Consider the following 20395-nt stretch of genomic DNA (forward strand, 5'->3'; position numbering starts at 1 on the left):
AGAAAACTTTAACTGCTGTATAGAGAATAGATTATAGGGGGAACAAGGGTGAAAAAGAGATCAGGTAAGAGGCTATTACAGTGAAGTTTGGACTGTGATGGTAACAGTGCACATGGAGAAAAGTGAACAGATTGAAGATATATTTAGAGGTGGAGTAAGCAGGACTTACTGAGGGATCAGATGTGGAGGGTATGGAGAAAGAATCAAGGACGGGTGGTGGTAGTACAATTTACTAAAAGGGAGGGGGAACAAATATGGAGGGGGAGAAAGTAAGAGTTGTTGATTGGCAATGTTAAGTTTGAAAGATCTATTAGGAATCCTTGTGAAAGGGAGAGGCTGTTTCTGAAGAGAGATTTGGAAGTCATTGATGTAGAGCTAGTAATTAAAGCCATGACTGGATGAAACCATCTAGGAAAAAAAATATTTGAAATTAACCTAACTGTAATAATCATCTAGGATGTTTGATTAAAATACAATTTCTACCCTCAGTGGAGATTTTCAATCAGAAGACTGGAATAGAGCCTAAGAATCATATTTGTAAGATGAACCCCAAGTAATTCAGGTGAATCTGGGGAGACATTAAATTATGTTAAGCTGAATATTAAAGTAGGTTCAGGATCTACTCCTAGTAGTATCTCAGTTTTATCCATTTAATGTCAATCTACTTGTGTTCACAAGAAGCACTGGAGGCCACTTATACTTACCTCAGAGGATTGCTGTAAGCATTAAATCAGAAAATATGTAAAGCACCTAGTCATATTGAGTATCCAACAAATGTTAGGTTGACTTATACTTCCATTAGTGCTTGGAGGGATTTTGGTGAGGCAGTGTGGTATAGAAGAAATAACAGCGGCCCTGTAGGCAGACAAACCTCAGTTCAAAGCCTAGCCCTTACACTTATCTTCTGTCTGACCACGAGCAAGTTTCTTATTCTAACTTAGCCTCGGTTTCTTCACTCTGCCTCACAATGACGTTGTGAAGATTAAACAGAATCATGTACATAAAGTGTTTAAGGTTAAACAAGCTGTATAACAGTCATACAACAGAAGCCTAAACAGTCGTGAAAATAAATGTTATATGCAGGAACACAGATGAACCTCAAACAAATAAAGGAAGTCAACACCGAAGACTACATATAGAATGATTACATTTAAATAAAGGTTCAAGAGAAGGCAAAATGAAATAATAAATTATTTAGGGATATATACATATGTGGTAAGAGTGTAGAGAAAAGTAAAGAACTGATTATGGCGTTCTGAAATACTCCTATGGAAGAAAGAAAAGGAGGTGATTGTTTAGGGTCTTCAAAAGTACTAATAATCTAGTTCTTAAGCTGAATGGTGGGTATGGGGCTTCATTTAAAAATTATTTTCAAATTGTTATTTGTCTGACATATTTCAAATTAATAAAATGTAAAGAGATTAACTCAAAAATGTTAATGATATTTAGAAATAATTAATTCTAGCACACTCTTTCATTTTATAAATCTAAGTGTCTAAAGGATTCACCCACATTTATCCAGTGGAGTCAAGACCTGACCCAGGACTTCTGGCTCCCATCCAGGGATAATACCATCTTATATTTTATTGCATTATAAATCATATGCAAATGTCCAAACAAATTTTATGATTTTACTCACCACTCTGATAGTACTTAGAATCATGCGTCCATCTGAAGCCAGTGCAGAGGCCGAAGTCAGTCAATTTAATATGACCATCACGATCAATCAAAATGTTATCAGGTTTAATATCTCTATGAATAAAACCCATTTTATGAACACTTTCAACCGCACAGGTAAGTTCTGCTATGTAGAATCGTGCCAGATTTTCTGGAAAGATGCCCATTCTAATTAATAGGCTCATCATATCACCCCCAGGAATATAGTCCATTACAAAGTATAAATTGTCCTTGTCTTGGAATGAATAATAAAGACGAACTACCCATTCGTTGTCAGCTTCGGCCAGGATATCTCTCTCAGCTTTAACGTGAGCAACTTGATTTCGAAGTAGAACATCTTTCTTTCGAAGAGTTTTTGTTGCATATAAAGCCTTAGTATCTACTTTTCTTGCTAGACAGACTTCACCAAATGCTCCTATTCCTAATGTCTTTATCTTCACAAACATAGACTTGTCCATTTTAGCCCTCTTAAGACGGATGTAATTAGACTCTTTTTGGCAAAGCATCTTTCTCATTTGATCTTGGGCATCTTGAGATAATCCAACCTAGGCAAATAAACTAAATATTAAATGAGGAATTATCTTCTATACTGAATATTAAGAAATCGCTTGGAAAAAATTCAGGCATATTATTTAAAGGTTAAATGCATAATAATTTTTAATAAAGCATGTTAGAAATCTAGAATATACTTCAGAGAAAATTAATTATCAAAAGTGCAGCATAAGAAATAGTTAACAGGATACACAAGGTGAGTGTATATGCAAAGTCTGCTGTAGAGAGCAAGGAGAAGATGATATCAATGTTCAGCTTTCTACTCTTCTCTAATGCACTCAAAAAACACGTTCCCAGTGTGCAATAGCCAAACATGTTAACATGCACCCTCATCTATCTCTCCATGCATATTCATCCCAAACTACGTAATTAGATTGCTTTCATTATATGCATCTCTTTGTGGAATGCCTATGCCTCAAATAGTCTTTTCATTTTATCCTTCATGAAAAGAAATTCTTCCACTTCAGGTTCATTTATTCTAAAAAACTGATGTATTGAGAACAAAAGAATGTCTTTCCTAACCTAACCACTCATTAACAGTCAGTCTTTCCTTTTATCTTTCTCAGGGCATTAGAGTAAGGGTAGGACTCACAGCCACCACTAATGCAAAATGCAAAGGGTATGTCCTACCTTATTTAAAAGGGACAACTTTTTTGATTACAAGGTATCTTTTAGATATTTTGGAATGTTTCAAAGAATAGTCAGTGTGACTTATGAAGATACCAAAAAAACAGATAAAACAAAAACCAACGTCTAAGTAGACATGGAATACCTGGATTCAGAAAGAATGAATAGCTCATTTTTGACTAGTTAATGAAGAATTAACTTAAGAATTTAAATAGAGGGCTCATCTGGTGGCGCAGTGGTTGAGAGTCCGCCTGCCAATGCAGGGGATCTGGGTTCGTGCCCTGGTCTGGGAGGGTCCCACGTGCCACAGGGTGGCTGGGCCCGTGAGCTATGGCCGCTGGGCCGGCGTGTCCGGACCCTGTGCTCCGCAACGGGAGAGGCCACAGCGGTGGGAGGCCCGCGTACCGCAAAAAAAAAATAAAAAAGAATTTAAATAGAAAAGGAATTTGATTTGAAAAGTAAAGTATAATTCTAGAAATGCAAGACTAATTAAAATATAGCAACCTCATGCTTCTGTTAGGATGCGCGTTTGCATGCAAAATCTTTTAAGGGTGGCATGCCAGACTTAGTACAGAACTATTTCTCTAAAAATCTTACTTGCCTACACAGTAATGGAGGCTACAGAAGTCAGCAAAGCTTCCAACACCATAAAAGTTTAAATCAGCTATTAGTGAAAGTGAAGAGGAAAAAGGAAAAATAAACTAAGAAAATACATACAGACAGACTTTAGTAAGAAATCCTAAGAGCTAAATATGGATAAGTCATACAGGTTATCATGGTATTTCTCACCTCACAAAATTCAATTTATAGCAGGAGTAACTATACTGTGAAATCAGATTTAGAAAAATCATTTTAAAAGAATGGCTCTCTCAAGTTTCATAAGGAAGTTTAACATAAATTTAAGCCTCTTGGCTTTTGAGCACTAGATGTAAGATTAGGAGCCAAAACTTTGAACTGTAAATACAGGATAAAAATAATAATGAGAGTACCACCGTAATATCTAGTGAAGAGATCTACATGGAATCAACAACAGATATTAATCTAAAGTGTTTAATTATTCTGATCTCCTTTTTAGTAGTCTGATTTAATGATTTCAACATATTTTTCTAGTACATTATAAAAATAAAATCAGAAGGGGAAATAACTGAAAGGAGATGTGTCTGACACTTTCTAATAAGACCAATCTGATGAATAAGCCCCCAAGCCCAAAAACTACTGTAAATAAAAATAAATGTTTCATAAGTTTATCAAGAGATGGGACCCAGATATTTCTAGTTTATTTTAAAATGTAAGATAATGTGTAAACTCTAGAAAAAAACCCTTGCTCCAATTTCCATTAAAGGGATTATGCATACCTAAACTACACACTGTAAACTGTACTTTTCTTAATTTATTACAACTTTATTATAAAAAATTCTGAGTAAATCATGAAATGCTAAAATAAAATGGTATAATCAAAAATACTTAATGTTTACTGACTTTTAAATAATTGATAATATATTTAGGATAAAAAGAAAGAAAAATACTAGACCACAGTATTTTAAAATAAATAAGCAAATACATAATCAAGTATAAAAATGGACATTTTAAAAGGTTTTATACTCAGCCGTAAAAAAAGAATGAAATAATGCCATTTGCAGCAACATGGATGGACCTAGAGATTGTCACACTGAGTGAAGTCAGAGAGAGAAAGACAAATATCATATGATATCGCTATATGTGGAATCTAAAAAAAAATGGTACAAATGGACTTATTTACAAAACAGAAATAGAGTCACAGATGTAGAAAACAAACTGATGGTTACCAGGGGGTAAGGAGGGGGGAGGGATAAATTAGGAGATTGGGATTGACATATACACACTACTATATATTAAATAGATAACTAATAAGGACCTACTGTATAGCACAAAACTCTACTCAATATTCTGTAATGGCCTATATGGGAAAAGAATCTAAAAAAGAGTGGATATATGTATATGTATAACTGAATCACTTTGCTGTACACCTGAAACTAACACAACATTGTAAATCAACTATACTCCAATAAAAATAAAAAATTTTTAAAAAGAGGTTTTACCCGCATCATTTCGTTCTCTAATTGTTTTTTACGATGTAGACGCTGCTGATGAGATTTGAGTACATTTTCTACATGTTGCTCCATAAAGAATTTAAATGCCTGAGGAGAATAACTTTGGATACGAGATTCCCTTCGCTCTTCATCTTTCTTGTTTTTCCTAACGGTGATAGGTGAAGTGGTAATCTGTTTCTTTTCTTTATCTCCATTATCAACATTTTCATAACTTTTCTCACTCTCATCTTCCTTGGGCAAGCTCGGCTGTTCCTCTTTGCTAGATTTATTGACTGATTCATATGGAGGAACAGATGGGTTTTGGTGTAGCAGATGTTTGGGGTAAGGTGGTGGTGGACCTTGATAGTTTGGAGCTTCAGCAACAGGCGGCATAACGGTCATATTTGAAGTGGTACCCTCAGAAAAAGGACCAGGTTGAACAGTTTGAATTGGCTGTGGTATCCAAGAAGGGTGTGTAGGTGCTAAAGCAGTCTGCAGCTCTGGTTTCAATACACGTATACTTTTCACAGGCTGTTGAATGGGAGCTGGTGTAATAGCAGTGACTGTTGTAGCCGAAGGCTGAGAATTAGCAGAATGACTTGTTCTATTTCCTAATGGGTTATTAAAAGAATTTGACCTCACTGGTATGTTAGGTTGCCATGTAGGGATTTCATGTCCACTGCTCGGGGATGACTGGGCAGGAGCAGAAGATGACTGAGGCCAAGTTGTTTGCAGTCCAGGTACATTAATGTTATAAAGTTCCATGTTATGACTATTTCTGTTTGGCACCATCATAGACTGAGGAATATTCCCATTTGTGTATGATGAAGGAGCAGCAGATCCTCCTGTCTGTAAAGCAGAAGGGCTTTGTCCATTAGCTGGGGTCAGAGGGTATGGAGGCGGTGGCTGCCGATTCACAGCGCCAGCAGGGACAACATTTTGGTGTATCATAAAATCAGTCTGGCCACTACCATTCTGAATTCCAGGTCTCCCTGGTGGAAAGTTAAATTTGTTAGCACTCTGCATGATGATTGGTTGCCTGCCAACAGGAACAGAATTAATGCCTCTCTGTCCCTGATTAGGAGGATTCATTGGGGACGTGTTAAGAGGTGGTGGAGGATAGCCCTCCTGCCAGGCTCCAGGTGGAACAGGAGAGATGCGGGAGATTACATATTCCATGTTCCCAGAATAGCGCTTTGTTTGAGTGTTTGGTTCCCATGATGGGGGAGGTGGAGTTGTACCTCTTGGCGGGGGAGTCTGGCCTCTTGGAGGTGGTGGAGGAGTGACACTCCTGACTTGAGGAGGTGGGGGGGGGTTCACTCTCTGTCCGTTGCTAGGGTGAGCTTGAGTAAATGCTGTTATACCAGATCCTGACAAAGGTCTTCCTACATCTGTCTGTGAGTTGGGACTTTCAGAACGATAGGCCACACTTTCTCCTAGTGGTGGGCCATGTCTCTGAGGAACTAAGGATTCTTTAGAACCTTTCCAGCTTTGTTTGCGGTTAACTGATTGTTGCACACTCCCTATGGGAATAAAACAAAAACAAACAAAAAAAAAACATGTTTTTTTAACCTCTTACTTTCGAAAAATTTAGCTTGGAATTCTAACACTACTAAATGATAATTCTCTTTCAAGAATCACAAAAATCAAATTTGAGTATGTGCTTTTATTTTACCTTTTAAAATTTTATTTATTTTTGACTGGGTAACACATTCTCATAGCTCAAAATTCAAGCAGTACAAAAGGACACCCACCCCGTCCCTTGGGCAACCAATGTCACTGAAGGTAACTAATGTCATCAGTAAGATATTTTAGGAATACACAAGTAAACAGTACTAGAAAAGGGAAAGGGAACCCTCCTATGCTGTTGGTGGGAATGTAAATTGGTGCAGCCACTGTGGAGAACAGTATGGAGGTTCATCAAAAAAACTAAAAATAGAGTTGCCATATGATCCAGCAATCCCACTCCTGGGCATATATCTAGACAAAACTATAATTTGAAAAGATACATGCACCCCTATGTTCATAGCAGCACTATTTACAATAGCCAAGACATGGAAACAACCTAAATGTCCACTGATAGATGAATGGATAAAGAAGATGTGGTATATATATATTATATATATATATATATATAAAAATATATAAAATACACACACACACACACACACACACACAATGGAATATTACTCAGCCATAAAGAAGAATGAAATAATGCCATTTGTAGCTACATGAATGCAACCAGAGATTATCATACTAAGTGAAGTAAGTCAGAAAAAGAAAGATAAATACCATATGATATCACTTATATGTGGAACCTAAAATATGACACATATGAACTTACCTAAAAAACAGAAACAGACTCAGACATAAAGAACAGATTTGTGGTTGCCAAGGGTGGGTGGGTGGGTGGAGGCGGGGAAGGGTTGGATTGGGAGGTTGGGATGAGCAGATGCAAACTATTATATACAGAATGGATAAAAAACAAGGTCCTACTGTAGAGCACAGGGAACTTATATTCAATATCCTGTAATAAACCATGGAAAAGAATATGTATATGCATAACTGTATCACTTTGTTGTACATCAGAAACTAACACTGTAGATCAACTACACTTAAATTAAAAAAAAGTATACCTCCTATATATACTATTGTGCCTGGGTCTTTTCATTAAAAAAACTGAAGATTCTGTAGTAGTACATAAAGTGTTTCTTTACCTTTAAAAAATGTTATTACAGTTTTTCACTATATGGATGTACCCAAATTTACTTAATCAGTTTCCCTACTGATGGCTGTTAAGGTTGTTTCCAGTCTTTTGTTTTACCCCTCCCCCACAAAAAGCAATGAAGAATTTTGTACAGATACCATTTCATATATATGTTAAGTAGACAAATTATTAGAAATGGCATTATTGAGCCAAAGGATGTGTCCATTTGTAATTTTCATAGATATAACACTAATTTTAAATACATTTCAGTATGGCTTTTAAAACAAAAAAAGGCAGTAGGGGATAATTAGCTGAACACTAAATAAGGTAGAGATTTACAAAGTCTCTATTTAATGGAATTTCCAAATAAATTAAACAGGCAAGAAAACATACCAAAAAAACCCGAAGTATTTAAAATAATCTGGTCACTAAGAAAAGTATAATACATTTAAAAAATATATATAATACATTCGTATAAGATATGATACATATAAATAATACATTCCAGAAGGATTAAACATTTAAATGTTAAAGATGAAACCATACAAGTACTAGGAGAAAACCAGTGAACATTCGATAATATTGGGGTACCTCTTTGTACCTCCTGGGAAGGTCTTCCCAAGTATGACAAAGGTAGAGAACATACAGTAACAGACTGATAGATTTAAATACATAAAACACTTAGCACCATTCAGAACAAAACAAGAAACACCCACAAATCTGAAGGGTCAACATCATCCTGGGAGAAAATACATTTAATAACACATGAAAAAAACCTGGTAAATATTCAGAATGTACAGTTTAACATTCTATTTCATCTAGGCTGGGCAGCATCTTGGGTCTATGACTTCAGGGAAAGTCATCACTCTGGGCAAGCTAGACAAGTCCTCTGACCACAGGCTCGGTGTCACCTTCCTCGGATAGTCAGCTGAGGCCAAATGCACCAACTCACTCTCCCAGCTTTTACCAGGTAAGACGAAATCTCTGCAACCCTCAAGTACACTGCCATCCCTACTGCTCTGCACCTCCCATAAAGTTCTCTGTGTTCTTCCACTTCCTAAACCCTCCCACTGTTGCCCTCTAGACACACTCTGTTCTATAACTAGCAAATGCCCCTCGATCACTAACCTCTGCTCCAAGCTTTCCCCCCACGTCCTTAAAGCTGGTTATCGTCTGCTGACATTACTTTCCTTTCAGTCCTTTGCAATCAAGGTTTTCTTCAAAAATAAACTGGGCTAAAAGGTGGAACTCCACTTCTTTGCTCTCCATTTATGCTTCTAGATCATTGTTATTTCTGCAAACTCTTTTTAAAAAGCCAGTTCTTTGGAAGCTCATGCTATCTGTGGGAGGCCACATTCATTCCTCTACTGGTCACCCAATAAACACCTACTTGCTCGCCCTCATTCACCCATAACTCTGGCAGTCTACCCTAAGCCCTGACAACATTCTATAACTTCAACATCCACATGGACGAACCATCCATCACCCTGGTTCCGGGTTCAATCCCTGGTCAGGGAACTAGGATCCCACAAGCCGCGCGGCGTGGCAAAAAAAAAAAAGAAGCGAAAACTGGGAAAGAATTTTGAAGTACCAAGTTAGAATCCTGAACAAGTTCTGCAAAATAATGGGACATCCTCGCTTGGATAACTCAGTGAACCTAACTAAACCTTATGTCTAAAACCAGACTTATGATCTTTCTCCACCAAATCCTGTCCTCCCTTAGCGTTCCCTTTCATAATGTGAGGTATCACCATCCATTTTTATACACCAAAAGCCTAAGCGTCATCCCACTCCATTATCACCCACCATATGCAATCTATCGCCATGTCCTTGTCAATTTTACTCCTCCTATCTCTTTATTTCATTCAATTTTCTCCACCACCATCTCCCTAGTCCAAATTACCTTCATTTCCTGTGAATTGTATTTCTTATCAAGTCTATCCAGACACCCTCCTTTGCTCTCTCTAATCCGTTCTCATCCATTGCAGCTATCTTTCTGAAACACAAAGTTAATCATGTCATTACCCTGCTTGAAATGTTTCCATAACTTCCTGCTGCTCTTAGGATAAAATCAATAGACAGTCCTGCATAGTCAGGCCCCTATGCACTTCTCCATTCATATCTTATACTCGTTTTCAGCGTTCTAGCCACTTTCATTTCTTCGAATGTGACATCAAAACCTGCCAAACAAGCCATGCATAGGAACACTCCTCCTCATGAAACCCATCCCCATTAACCCTTGTCTTTCTTCAGATATCAGCTCTAGTATCAGTTTCACAGGACGGTTTTCTCTCATCTCCTTGATCAGGTCAAAAATCCCTCTATTATATAAGTCCATAGTACCACATAACTGTCCCCTCTTCATTCATACTTACATAGTTGTAATTCTACATGTATTTGTGTATTTGAGCTCCCTTACTAGAATCTCAACTCCACGAAAGGGCAAGAACTTTATATCCAATGCCAAGCAAAGGGCCTGAAATAGTGGTTGATCAAGAAAAATTTGCTGAAAGAATGAAAAAATTAGGCCTCTTATAAATCAATTAAAAAAGACAAATACAAGATTAGGAAAGAATTAAAATGTCAATTTAAAAATAATAAACAAATGTTTAAGCTCACCAGTGATCAAAGAAATGTGAATGTAAAATGATAGTATTTTCACAATCATTAAATATACAAAAAGGATAATACCTAGGATTTACAAATATAGGCATTCTCATATTAAACTGACTGGGACAAAACAAGTTGGCAACACCTTTCTGGTCAGCAATACAGGCATACCTCGGACGGAGATGGTTGCGGGTTCGGTGCAGTCAGATGAATATTGCAATAAAGTAAGTCATGTGAACTTTTTGGTTTCTCAGTGCATATAAAAGTTATGTTTACACTTTATATATATAATATATGTATATATGCACATATATATACTACAGTCTAATAAGTGGGCAATAGCATTATATCTAAAAAACAATGTACATATCTTATTAATAAATACTTTATTGCTAAAAAAATGCTAACCATCATCTGAGCCTTCAGCAAGTCATAATCTTTACTGGTGGAAGGTTTGAAATATTTTGATATTTATCAAAATATGACACAGAGACATGAAGTGAGCAAATGCTGTTTGAAAAATGGCACCGACAGGGCTTCCCTGGTGGCGCAGTGGTTGAGAGTCCGCCTGCCGATGCAGGGGACACGGGTTCGTGCCCCGGTCCGGGAAGATCCCACATGCCGCAGAGCGGCTGGGACCGTGAGCCATGGCCGCTGAGCCTGCGCGTCCGGAGCCTGTGCTCCACAGTGGGAGAGGCCACAGCAGTGAGAAGCCCGCATACCGCAAAAAAAAGAAAAAGAAAAATGGCACCGACAGACTTGCTTGATGCAGGATTGCCACAAACCTTCAATTTGTAAGAACTGAAATGTCTGCGAAGTGCAATAAAGTGAAGCACAATAATATGAGGTATGCCTATGAGAAAAACTTTTTGCAAGTCTTTGAAAATTTACTTTTACCAAATCATCAGGAATGTACAAAGATTTAGGTACAAGGGAATTTACTGCAGTGCTGTCTATAATGGCAAAAAAAAAAAAAAGGAAACAAGGCAAATGTCAAAAAATGAGACTGGTTAAATAACATATGTGATAAGTCTACCTTACTGTAGCTAAGTATTCTGTAGGCCATTTAATAACAAGGAAAGTTATACATGGTATACTAAGTGAATAAAGTAGGTTTTAGTATGACCCCATTTTTTGCTTAAACAATAAGAATCAAAATACACACATATAAACCCGCTCCAGTTTTTGACTGAGAAACAAAACATACCAAAATCTTGTGGGTATTAATAGCGTTTTTTTCGCTTACTTACTTTCCAAATATCTATGATGAACATGTTTTACAATAAGATTATATACATAAAAAAGGAATAGTCTGAATTATATTTATGGTTAAAAAGGAAAATATTTCAGTTGCATTATAAGCAATCAAGCAGTTCTCAACCTAGACTGCTAGACTGCAACCAGAGTTACCTATGGAACTTTAGGGCCCCATCTGCAAATTCATTTTGGTGTAACACTATAATGTTATTTTTCTAGCTTGAGGCTTTCACTTACCGTGATGCTTCTAACAATTTCTAAGACAAAACACTTTATATACTTAAATATTTTTAAGTATTATAAAATAAGAGACTAGGAAAAAAATTTGATTAATCACCTGGCTTTAAGTTGGCATTAATAGGTCTGGCAGCTGCTGCAGCCATCTGTTCCCGTCGAGGATCTTGGTAACTCATTTTACTAATGAATTCAATTGCAGCTTCTATACTTCTGTTATTAGTTTTCTGAAGAGCTTGTATAACCATATCCTGGTATGAAGTTTTAAAAACAGAAATAAAATTTAAATCTTATAATTAATAAGAAGGAAACAACACTATAACTTCCACTGGAGAAATTCATAATTTTGAAGAACAAGGCCCCAAGCCAAAATTTAATGTCCTGTTTGTAAAACTACTTTGCGGGGAGGGGCAAGATAAGGGTAGGGGATTAAGAGGTACAAACTACTATGTATAAAATAAATAAGCTACAAGGATATACTATACAGCACAGTAAAACTATAAAAATCCATACAATCTCAAATTACTAAAGAAAACAAACCCTCAAACTCTTCAAATGTTTCTTTAATATTTTCACCTTTATGTAATGTATTACTGTTTTCTTCTAGGGTTTTTTCCCAGATACAATCGTAACAACATGCTTCTGAATTTCTCATTCTTAATTTGATTCTTATATAAACAAACAGACTATCAGATTGTTAAAAAGGTATCAATCAACATACTGGAAACCACTCTTTCGTACTGTTAAAGTATTTTATTAAGCATCTTTATCATTGTGTTTACTAGTAAAAGAGCTATGTAGTTCTGGTTCCTACCTTCTTAGAGTTTACATTTTCACAGAATTTTATTTATGAGGACACAAATATAGGACAAATGGTAGAGGAAAAACACTCAGACTTTATATGATTTGATGAAGACTTTAGGAGGCTACATGGTATGAAAGAAAAAACAGGGAGTTTGGAATCAAATGGAACCAAAGAGGTTGAGTTCCAGTAGCCCTGCATTACTATGCTTTGTCTGTCATGCTTAGAAGCAAAAATACACTCCAGTGATTGGAGATTTATGTGCCCCACTTTAGAACTGTGTGAACCCTGGTAACTTATTGAACATTTCAGAGCTCAGTTTCTTCATCTGTAGTACACTCAGAGTTGACGTGAGGATTAAACAAGAAAACATGTAAAAGCACGGCGCCTGGAGCTCAGATATGGGTTGTCCTCCTGCTCTGTTCCGTGTCCCTTATTTTATATGTAAATATAAATTATACACTAACATGCAAAAAGTATACTGATACACATTTTTCAAGGGGGAGGCAGCTACTTACTTGTCCTAGAGGATTTAGTATTTCAAACAATATTTTTAAATGAGAAATGGCTTAATAAGACTAACGGGTGACCAGGCTATTGATAGATGATCCTCTTACTCAAAATGACTGGAGATGATTGAGGCCAAGCAAAAAAAGGCTGCGGCAGAGACTTGTTGCCTACTCAAGACCTAGTCTCCATTTTTTAGAAAAAGTTACTAGGATTTTTTGAAAGAAGTTTTCCTTATAGCTACAGCGGCCACATGAAAATTCTGACCAATGAGACAAAAACCAAGGATTTCTGGAAGAATATTGCTATCCCTGATTTAAGTGCTGGTCCCTCCTGTACCCTGTTTCCTAGACAATAGATATGACACCTGTGCTACAGCATGTTGCCACCAAGAAGGAAAATTCAAGAGATTCGTTAAGAGTTGCAGTTTGATATTTTTAAGAGACTGAACCGATACTAGCTGTATAAACTGAGTCACTATTTTGTTTAAAGCATTATTATTTGGATTTTTATTAAAAGCAACCAAACTCAATCCTTAACTGATAAAAAGGTACAGTGTGGTCACATTTTATGCCAATCAGACTTTGCAAATTTGTAGTGAGATACAAAGGATTAGTAAGTCTCACTTTATGTGCAAATTTAATATAATACAAATCATCCAAATTAAAATTCACCAGGGAGTGCTTAACTTTAAAAGTGGTTAAACCAAGTTAACTGTAACTGTATTTGTGCTAATATCACATGGCAGCGCTATCTCAGTTGGTAAGAAAACTGACACCCACCATTCTTTTTCAACATTGTAGGAACCATATCGTTAAATGCACTAGAATTTCAGCCTGTGATTTTGGTGGTGATTATGCTGGCTTTGATTTTTTAATTTTATTGCTATATGTTAAAATATTTTTTACACCGGTAGCAATATCAACCAAGTGTTCCTTAAGTGGGGGTCTTAGTGCCAGTGTGAAAAAGAGCACCCTTAAATCAGTAACTTTGGAATAGAAGTCTTATGTGCTAAGAAAACATTATGTCCCCATTACTATGTTTTTGTTCTTCAGGCTTAGAAACAAAAATACACTGCAGTGATTATAGCTTTATGTGCCCCAAGAATGCATCAATCCTTAATTTTTAACATTTATTCCTACGAGAAAATTAATCTTGAAATATTTAAGGTTTTAATTTTATAGAGCACCAGAAACATTCTCAAAAAATTTCAACTGCCTTGAATTTGGCATACTTAAAGAACAGATTAGAGTTTATGCAATGATAAAAATAATGAAGTGAAAGGAATTCCCTGGTGGTCCAGTGGTTAGGACTGTATGCTTCCACTGCCGAGGGCCCGGGTTCAATCCCTGGTCAGGGAACTAAGATCCCATAAGCTGCGTGGTGCGGCAAAAAAAAAGCGAAAACTAGATAAGAATTTTGAAGTATCAAGTTAGGATCTTGAACAAATTCTGCAACATAATGGGAAGCTACCAGAATGAGTGATTCAGGAGGTAGAAGAAGTAAAATTGCCATATTCTTTATATCACTGTGAGTATATATAATACCATTCCTTTGTTATTTGGATAAATGTCTAAATGCTTTTAGTAAAGCAACCTTGCTTAAGGGGCTATTAATGTCAAAAGGTAAACAATTTTGAAATGTGTGATTGCAGTAAAGCTAACATATCTTTGTAATGCAAAGCAATTATTGTTATTATTGCCAACAAATAAAGAACAGGGCACTGACCAATGCCTTACACTTCTTAAAACTGTCTATATTAGAAAAAATTTTTAAGTTCCTTAAAGGTACAGACCATCTTTGGTATGATTCCCTATCCTGATTGACAGGTTCACACACAGTAAGGGCTCCATAAATACATATTTACTGATGTGATTTATCTGACATACACATTACCACTTAAGGGCCTTTACAGCCATGTGATTTTCTAAACTCCCTTTCCCTAGCAATATGTAAGAGGAAAGAATAAGACCAATGATTCAGCCTTCTCTTTATTCTTTGCCTTTTGGCTAAAGGATTAGGAAGAAAGTACTTTAAGAGACTCTCCATTCAAGCCATTTCCTTAATCCTCCAACTACTAACCAGGAAAACATCCCAGGATCTCCTCTCCTCCCCCACCCCCATATATTTTCTGGTGCAAATCCAATATATTTAGAACACTTAAATATAAAATTAATAGGAAATAATAATAATCAAGTGAAGAGAATGGGCCAGAAAGAATAATCTTTTTTTCTTCCTAGTTTAGTAGTAAATCTCCCTTTTCAAATCCTTTACTATAATGCATACTTACGTTCTCATTTTTAAAATTAAATACAGAGATATCTGAAAACGTGGTCACTAAAATATTAACAAGGTGAAGGAATTTTAAGGGTAGTTATTTTTGTGTAGTGGAGCTAATTTTTAGTTTCTTCCTTATATGGTTTAATTTTTAACAGGGAATAGATATTATTTTTATAATCAGGAAAAAAGTTACTATCATTTTGAAAGAAAATGTAATCAATGCTTGATTATTCACATTTAGCTACAATTTCCATGGCCAATTTTTACCTAAAATGATTTCTGCTATCTAAAATATTCATCTAAACTATGTAATCATGGAAAATAAATTTTATTAGTAACCTAAACAAAATGGGTATGATTAAATAATAGACTATGAAAACTTTAAAAATGAGTTTTAAAAGTAAATATTAAAGACTTAGCATAATTGACATAAACTGAAATTTCACCAAAAAAACTTGAAATTCTTGGAAACTGATCAACAAGTAAATTTTTAGTTTCTCTGAAGTTAAGCTTTGAGTCTGAGAGGTCTGTGAGCGTTAAGTGCTGAATGATGTCTCTGGCCGCTCTTCCTTCTCTGTAGTATAAGCTTAAACTTCATCCCCTTAGGGCCCTCATTTCTAAAACAGCCACTCGGCTCACCCTCACCAGGGAAACTACCGCACACAGACAGATGTCCTTGCCCTGCCCTCACTTGTGGCTTTCCTCACCTGCACTTCCACTCTGACTTCATGACTTGACCTTTTAATCTCAGAACCACAGAGAAAACTAAAGAAATAATAATTATTTTGTTTTAATAATTAATGAAATTGTAAACAACATTCTTTGTTGATAGAATATACAAATTTCTATACATAGTTAAATTCTCTCAAAGGAAACATCTGGGCAGGAGGTCACCTAAAAAGTGTTATGTAGTGTAAGGTAAGGAAAACCCTTTTTTTTGTTTTTAAAAATTCTTACCTCATCAAATCCAGCAGCTTGCAAGTCTTGAAGCATTTGTGGATTAACGTCTGAAGTACTCCGACTTGTTTCATTTGCAAATGGTTGTAGAGAGTTTCGAATTTCCAGCAAGGCTTTATGATGCATCCCAAACTTGGGTGGATTTCTGACTTGTCGCGGATCCTCAGCTGACATTTTACTCATGTTATGCTCAGCCTTAGCAGCATCTGATGGTTTGGATAAATTCCTAAGGGATTCCCGAATTTCTTGCAGCATTTGTCGGCTGCTGCCAGTGTAGTTACTGGCAGGAAAGGTCTTAGGCCTCATTTGTCTATATCCTTCTGGCTTTTCACTCCTCTTCATGAAAACATCTATATATATAACTCACACAAAAGACTTCTTTAAGAGCTACTTGATAGATTCAGAGCTTTCCTTTGAGCAAAACTGAAAAAGATCCTTTGTAGAAGTCCCCAGGAATGTTAAAATTTTTACGACCTAAATAAAAAAACAAACAAAGCTATAAAGTGACTGATAAAGCAGTACCATGTATAGTAGTCAGGCACCCCCTTAATTCCGGGGTATACCTTCTAAGACCACCAGTGGATGCCTGAAACCTCGGATAGTACCCATCCCTATATATACAGTAGACCCTTGAACAACATGGGTTTGAACTGCATGGGTCTATTTATATGTGGACTTTTTTCAACAAATAGTTGAAAAGACGGTACGACGCGACCTGGAGGTTGGTTGAACCTGAAGATGCAGAACGGAAGGCTGACTGTAAAGTTATCTCTGCCCGTTTTCAACTGCACAGAGGGCTGGCACTCCAACCCCCAAGTTGTTCTAGGGTCAAGTGTACTATGTTTTTTCCTTTACATACATATTTATGATAAAGTTTAATTTATTAATTAGGCACAGTAAAAGATTGGCAACTAACTAATAATAAAATAGAACAATTATGGGAATTCGCTGGCAGTACAGTGGTTAGAACTCTATACTCTCACTGCCAAGGGCCCAGAGTTCAATCCCTGGTCAGGGAACTAAGATCCCACAAGCCTTGCGGCCAAAAGAAAAAGAAAAAAGAACAATTATAACCACATACTGTAATAAAAGTTATGTGAACATAATTTCTCTCTCAAAATATCTTACTGTATAAATGAAATGCTTTTTCCATCTTAACTAAGCACTTATCATATACTGTGGCCATGACCTTTACAGTTTGAGGTGTGACAGCAAAACTAGCACAAATTTCTTTTTCCTTCTACACAATTTCATGTATAGAAGATTCATTCTTACCGTAGATCTTAAAACCTTGGCACACTATTTTTTTTTTTCTTATTAAATCAAGAACGTTCACCCTTTCACTTTAAGGAAGCACTTTACGGCGTATCGGAATTGCCAGCATCACTACTCTTGCGCCTTAGGGCCATTATTAAGTAAAACATGAGCTGCTTGAACACAAGCACTGCAATATCATGACAGTCATTCTGATAACCCAGGCGGCTGCTGAGTGACTAATGAGAGGGATACACTGGACAAAGGGATGATTTACTTCCTCGGTGGGATGGAGCCAGATGGCATAAGATTTCATCCATGCTACTCAGAACGATACACAACTTAAAACTTACGAATTATTTCTGGAATTTTCCATTTAATATTTTCAGACCACAAGTGACCATGGGTAACTGAAACCTTGGAAGGCAAAACCACGGATAAGGGAAGACTACTGTATTAGGGGGGAAAAAACCCCACTGATTTATAAGTTAAAAGACCTAGGTTATAGTTCTGGCTCCATTAAGGATTACTGTAGAGTCAGGACATGTTAGTTGTGCCTATTTCCTAATCTACAAAAGTACTGGTTATGACGATAAAAAATAATTTCAAGAGTGCTTTAGGAAGCATATAAAGTACAGCTGACCCTTGAACAACACAGGGGTTTGGGGCACCAACCCACCACACAGTGGAAAATCTGGGTGTAACTTATAATCGGTCCTCTGTACCCTCAGTTCCAAGTCCATGGATCCTGTAGTACAGTAGTATTTACTATTCAAAAATCCACGTATAAGTGGACCCGCACAGTTCAAACCCGCGATGTTCAAGGGTCAACCGTATATACGAATGCAAAGGATTTCTAGTGAACGATACAATGGACAACCTCCCATTATTAAATTCTTCATCTAGTGGCTACAACTTTAGGTTTTACTACCAGACTTCAAGTATACAACTGCTTTAAAAGAAAGGGAACAGCCGCTTTTAAAAAGGTTTTTAAATCACTAGTCCAGAAGATACCTTTATGCTTCAAAAACAGATGCTTGGATTTATTTCTCAAACTGTGGACTGGGACTCTAGAGACAGTAAGCTTATTAACAACAGGTGAGGAAAGGACCTCTAAGGACTTGTCTAATTCCTTACTTAATGCATGAATGGCTTCTACAATGCACTGGAGCAACAGTCACCTAAAATCTACTTAAATATCCCCACTGATAGGGAAATCACTAACTCAAGAAAGCCATTCCATTTTTGATCTGCAACAACTGTTAGAAATGTTCTATGTGGATCCAACACCATGAAATCTCACTCAGTGCATATTCAGAGCCTATTACAGGCTGATGCTAAACAACTTTGTCTGCATTCTTAACAACCATCATGTAATGTGAGTGGTGATTACACTTAATGAGACTAGAAATAGGTGATAATTAGCAATGTTTCATATCCCCATGGTTCCAGTTACAAACTGTTTCACCCAAACTCTCTGAACCTCAGTTTTCTCATCTACAAAGTAGAGGCAATAAACCTGTGTTACCTCCTCAAAAACCCTTTCCCCAGTTACCTAATTACCCTGTTTTATTTTCTTGTTAATACTTACCACTATCTAAAATTATCTTACTTGTTTACTTGTTGTCAACCTCCCCTCACTGAAATAAAAGCTCCATAAAAGTACAGGACCTTATTTGTCTCATAAACACTGTCTGTCTACCACCTATATCAGAGCCTGGCACATACTGAGTGCTCGATAAATATACATGTTAAACAAATGAAATAAACATGTCTCCTAAACATCCCAGTTCCTTTAACTGTTCTCCAATTCTTGTCATTCTTGTCATGCTTTTCTGGATACACTCTAGTTTGTAAAAATCCTACTGGTGCTAGAAAAGCACAGCACTTGTAATGAAAAAACAAACAAACAAAAACTATTCAAGTATTTGTTCTGTTAATTATTAGCAATGTGAACTTTGGCATTTAATTCTCTCAAAAATTGCCTCCTGAGGCATAAAATGGTTAGAGTAAGAAGGTTTACCTTATGGCTTGAACAAGGATTAAGAGGAACAACCCAATACAACTACAGGAATATACACACAAATGTTTAAAACTGTAGAATGCTCCTGGCAATACCATCTATAAGAGCAAATATAGATGTCATCAATCTAGATGCTCATCAGTAATTGTTTGAGTATTTATAGTACATCTATATAACGTGATGAAGGAGATGTTAAAAAGACTGATGCAGTTCATGAACAGATACCCATAATATTCTTTAATATTCTTAAGCAAAAAAGGCAAATTTCAAAACACTTTGTATAAAATAAAAGCCAATTTCTATTCTAAAATCAGACTACTGTGATGGAGAACCTAATATATAGCAAAGGGAACTCTACTCAATGCTCTGTGGTGACCTAAATGGAAAGGAAATCTAAAAAAGAGTGGATATGTGTATACGTATGACTGATTCACTTGGCTGTACAGAAACTAACACAAACGTTGTAAAGCAACTATACTCCAATAAAAATTAAAAAAAAAAAAAAAGAACAGGAGGGCTGCAACAGCCCCAAAGGCAATGCAGCCCAGTATAAGAGCCATATCAGTTTCAAAAAAAAAAAAAAAAAAAAAGATTATCACGATGGTTGTACAGGTCTGTAAACATACAAAAAAACAAAAAACACTGAATTATGCACTTTAAATGAACAAACTTTATGGTATATAAATTGTATCATACAGCTGTTAAAAATAAACCTTTTTATTTTAAAAAATTATATTTATGGATATTAATTACATATATACACATACAGGAATATTTGCAGAAGGCCTGAGACAGGATGAAGTCCTGAAGCAGACCACTAGAGGCACAGTTTCCTGATG

At 36.3% G+C, this 20395-nt stretch overlaps 1 protein-coding gene across 1 annotated transcript in view; it reads right to left on the reverse strand.

The window, feature by feature from the left end:
• LATS1 (large tumor suppressor kinase 1) overlaps positions 1-20395 on the reverse strand; it is a 41814-nt gene that overhangs the window by 11286 nt on the left and 10133 nt on the right. The window contains exons 2-5 of the mRNA XM_030853184.3: positions 16280-16753; positions 11837-11984; positions 4935-6448; positions 1640-2222 (exon numbers count right to left, since the gene is read on the reverse strand). Coding sequence (XP_030709044.1) covers positions 1640-2222; positions 4935-6448; positions 11837-11984; positions 16280-16621 — 2587 coding nt within the window. The 5' untranslated portion in view covers positions 16622-16753. The remainder of the gene's footprint in view (positions 1-1639; positions 2223-4934; positions 6449-11836; positions 11985-16279; positions 16754-20395) is intronic.

Source organism: Globicephala melas, chromosome 14 (genome assembly GCF_963455315.2).
Source record: "Globicephala melas chromosome 14, mGloMel1.2, whole genome shotgun sequence".
Classification (NCBI taxonomy): domain Eukaryota; kingdom Metazoa; phylum Chordata; class Mammalia; order Artiodactyla; family Delphinidae; genus Globicephala; species Globicephala melas.